Source organism: Rhea americana, unplaced genomic scaffold (assembly GCF_003343005.1).
Source record: "Rhea americana isolate MKP2758 unplaced genomic scaffold, rheAme1 scaffold_223, whole genome shotgun sequence".
Classification (NCBI taxonomy): Eukaryota; Metazoa; Chordata; class Aves; order Rheiformes; family Rheidae; genus Rhea; species Rhea americana.
This window is the reverse complement of record NW_028186339.1, coordinates 623,707-628,276: the sequence shown is the minus strand read 5'-3', so window position 1 is coordinate 628,276 and position 4,570 is coordinate 623,707. Positions and strand designations below refer to the sequence as shown.

The 4,570-nt window shown below is 37.0% G+C and overlaps 1 protein-coding gene across 3 annotated transcripts in view; it reads left to right on the top strand.

Annotated features, from left to right (window-relative positions):
• Positions 1-4,570, top strand: part of MACROD2 (mono-ADP ribosylhydrolase 2) — an 880,037-nt gene that overhangs the window by 811,194 nt on the left and 64,273 nt on the right. For 2 of the 3 annotated variants that reach the window (XM_085305606.1, XM_085305604.1), the window contains exon 11: positions 2,253-2,336. In XM_085305606.1, the coding sequence (XP_085161732.1) occupies positions 2,253-2,336 (84 nt within the window). The remainder of the gene's footprint in view (positions 1-2,252; positions 2,337-4,570) is intronic. The other variant, XM_085305605.1, reaches the window with a different exon arrangement.

Here is a 4,570-nt window from a genome sequence, read left to right as displayed (position 1 = left end):
AAAAAAAAAAAAAAAAAAAACTTTCTTTTCTCCCACTGCATCTCCTATGGTCAGTTTTGCATGCTCACCAGGCCAGAAAAAAATTGATCTTAGCACTTGAAAACTCTTATTTTCCTCAAAATATTATATTTGAATTTCAAATTCAGATGAACAAATATGATGACATGAGTATGTTCTAAAGTTGCATGCTGTAGGAAAGATCTATTTACTGATACCAAGCCAAAGTTCAAAGCATGTCTGTTTTGCAGTAAACCAATTATTTACTAAACAATAAGGGCCCTTCCTGCTCTGAACTACATGGAATTCTATAATGAAATAGAAATTCTATGCTAGAAGACATTTTTAGGAACAATATTCTTTTGGCTTTTGTTGAGTGAAATGCAGTGTTTGTTCCCTAAAATGAAATAGGTAAAATTTAATTTAAKTACTCTTCAGAGATCTCCATTTTGGAATGTTTCTTGACCTTTTAAGCTGTTGCCTTCTGTAAATTCTTGCCAGTTTCCAAATCCAGAGTCTCTTATTTTGAGATTAAAGCACAAAGCAGTAAGCAGTTTCCCAGGAGGACAGGCAGAGAGCATTTCTGAGTTTTCTGGGCTCTTTGTGAAGCCCAGGATTCACTCCTTTTTTTGTCTCTTGAAAGAGTACGATATTCTCCTTGATACCACCAATTCCTTTTCCATATGCTTATTTATTTGTTTCTGACCCAGTGTTTGGAATCTTTTAGCTTTTTGTTTCCCGATACAGGTAGTTGTAGAAGAGAAGGAGAYGGATATTGAAGGTTAGTGCCTTCAGCTCTTAGCAGACCTAAGTACTTTATGAGAACTGGGCATCTAATTCCTGAGTGTGGCTTACATACCCACAGACATCCAGAACAGGTGATTTTGTGGGGTATTTATGGAGAGAGAGGAGTTTTCAAAGCACATAAGCCATTTACAATATGTACGTAGACTTTTTTTTCCAGTTGCCAATTAGCCATGACAATTTGAGGTAACACTATGCCATGGCAGTGGGGCTAAATGGAGCAAGGTCATATCCCTTCCTAAGTTTCCTGGTTACAAATATTTGAGGTCTCCTGTATGTTTCAGTTTAAAATTGGGAGTCTTTTTCTAGTTATTACTATGTAGTTTTGTCCAAGCTCACATTAGCATTAGTGCATGAACTTGAGCATCAGCCTCCCCACCTCACAGCCATCCCTCCAGTTTCCATCTCCCACAAATTGTAGGCAGTTTTTTTGTGCCATTTGAATTTCTTATTCCTCTTTCATGATATCGAAAGAGGGCTTTATGGTTACCACCAGTGTTAGACTGAGGGGCATCCTAGGCAGACCTGTACTATGGGTTTTTACTTCCAGATATATTTTGTTGAAGTGTGTTTTCATTAAATGTCTTAATTTAAAAATGCCTTTTTATGATGAATTTCCAATTCAACCTCCCTTTTCTACTAACAGGTTGCGTCTGATATCAGTTTGTGCCTTGAGGTCTATCTCAGCAAACAAATAATTTGGTGCCTTATGTTAAGGTCCTTGACATGACAAGTTGCTTTGAAAATGTTATGTAAACCCTTCATAATTTTTAAAGTTTAGCCAACTGATTTTAAATACTGTAATTAAATTCCTATGAATAAGGGTGTTCTTAAATTTTACTAGACTCAGTTATTCTTTGACTTAACTGAGTGTCTTTTGCCTCCATCTGCCTGTTGTTTTCTGGCTAAAAAGTTGGAATATTTTTCAAACCTGAACATTTCTACTTTATAATGCTTTCATTTCTGTAACTTTAATTCATTATCAAAATTTCTTCCCTCCTACTCATTTTATTACTGATTTCTGTCAATATTCCTTTCTTAATATATTGTAATTTTGAATGAAGAATTGAGCTGAGAAGAAAATTCATTTTATTCAGATTATTTCTCCAAGACAGTATAATATATACTCATTTAAAAACTACAAATTAAAATATTTTTTTTCTGAAGAAATTAAGATATCTTGAAGAGGTRGGTTGATTTAGAATGAGCTTTCTTCACTGCTGTCATATGAAAGTTAGGTACTAAGCCCAAACCAAACTGAAAGATAACTATGATGATCATTTTCTAGCAAATGATGCTGTAATGAATTTTTGTGATATGAAGGTAGACATCAGGCATTGAATGAAGTGCTGAGATAAAATGTGCTTGTGGTTGCACTATCATACATAGTAATATTTGATATGATGATACAATTTGAAAATAATACATTTAATACATTTTTATGCCTAAAGAAGGATTGGAGCAAAAAGGCCAACCCCCGTCTCCCACAGAGTGCAAAGCAGAGCAGCCTGAGGACCCTCAGAATAATGCTGAAGGTAGGTGGTTTGGCATCTTTTCAAAGCCATTAATTTGTTTTTCATTTTGGAGGAGGGAGGATGTTCACTCTGAATTCTTAAGAAAGGCAGCATAGCATATTTCATTTAAGAGTATTATTTGTACAAACTTGAAAAGTATCTTTTGGACTAGATATGAGACTGTAATTCTAAAGTATATTTCCCCTCAAGTTAGATTCAGAATTAGAAATGTTATTTTTGTGTTACAGGCTACTGATTATTGCTGATGTAAAATGGAAAAATGTTCCTATTTTATTTATAACCTGTTCTGACTTTGTGTAATTAATAATATAAAATGTGATGTATGTTGTGCAGTGCTCGGGTCATAGTCTGTTTGGTTAGTTAAACTGATCGAGTAAATCAACCACCCAAAGCAATACATAGGACAATAAAATCCTTACTTTACTTTTCTATGAGAAAACTTTACTGTGTGCGTTTCCACTTCAGTTATGATCTTTATGGCTCCAGGTCTTATGCAGCATGTCACATCTATCCGTGGTTGAAAATTAAAGCTGCTTAATATTAGACTTCCAGTTTGCTCTGAAAAGAGTGCTTTCCTGTACTTGAGTCTTTGCAGGGTGGCTAGTCCATGTGTGCAGAAGTAGTGCAGTCCACAGACTTCTAAAATAGGAATAAAGTGCCTTTTAATAACGTGTATCTCATTGGGAGAGTTGTTAGAAGATGTTAACAACAAAGACTAATATTCACAGTGCAGATTTTCATGTTGATCTTGTCTGTGTGGAAGAGCAAAATGCCCAAATGAGGGAGAATTCCCCTTGTGTGAAATAGTTAAGAGGATGAGCCTTAATCTTTAATCCAGTTCACCTCCTTATTGTGGATGCTTTTTCACCTAATGTTCCTAAAATGACATGTCTCAGTCTGCACCTCAACCAGTTCCTCTGTGAGCCTCATCGTTTTGACCTGGTGCTATGCATTCAGCTCCTAAAATAYTCTGGCTGGGGTATAGTGAGAGTCATAAAGAGCAGAAAAATGTTAACATATATCACATTAAGTAACTGCTAGTAACATCCTGTCACTAACATTGTGACTGGTTGTTAATGGCAAGTACTTAAAGCAATAGCTGTCMTCGCCTGCAAGGTGTGGGGAGACTCAAGAAATCTCATCCTGACTAGTCTTCTTTCCTTTAATGCTGCACTAAACCCAGCTGAAATTAAAATACCAATTTTGTGTTTAGATTACAGAATTCCATGATGACAAACCACATGCTGATCTGTAGGCAGGCGACGTCCAGTGGGATCATTTTCCCTGTTCCTAAATAGGGCAAACAGTGATAGTTTTTAAGATATACTTTTATTTGGAACATGACTAAAAGCCTTCATTGTACCGGGGGAAAAAAAGTGTTGTGAAACTCCAGGTTTTTCCTTCCTTTTGGAAAAAGAGCTGATATTCCATATTTCTATGGTTTATTAGATACAGTCACCTAGTTTACTATTCCTCACAAGGCTTCCCGCTGACCTACAGCTCACTTTGTGGAGCGCAAGCAGATGCACGGGAAGGGCGAAGGGAGTAGCATGGCAATAGGATGACTGCATTACCCCGGAATTGTAAAATGCCTGGATGCCTCAAATTTGATGCTGTACCGCAGATTTTGCTGACGCGGAGTTGAGGCCCGTAACACATAATCACCGCTGCAGAATTTAATCTAGCCGGTGGCGGAGCTTGCTTCTCCTTAGGCGGAAATCAGGCCTATAACATTTCGGATGGAAAATCTAAATTTAGACTGGAGGGTGGTTGCAATGGAAAAAAAGGTAATTGAAGTGTTTGCTGTGGGGGGTTGGGGAAGCGGCCTGGATCACGTTTCGGCAGAATTACCTCTGCCTCCGTTTTGAAGAGGAATCAAGCAGCGAGGCTCCAGATACTGAACTCCCATAAAGCCACAGAGTGGCCGGATTCTAATGTAACACACCTGTGAGTCATTTCCATTTGAGTAAATGGATTTGCGCGCATTTGTCTGAGAACAGAGTTTCGTTTCTATTGTTCTCATTATTAGCTAGGCTTCGGTTTCTGCCTAATTAGCAGAACTTTTAATGGTAAGCCCTGAAGATTAGGAAAGCTGTCAATAAGTGACTTGAACCAGAACTGAATATTTTTATTTAGATAGAGGTTTGTCTTTATTTCCAAGAAACTGCCTTTTTTTCCTTTCTTTCTTTTTCTTTTCTTTTTCTTTCTTTCTCGCTCTCTCTCTTTTTTTTTTT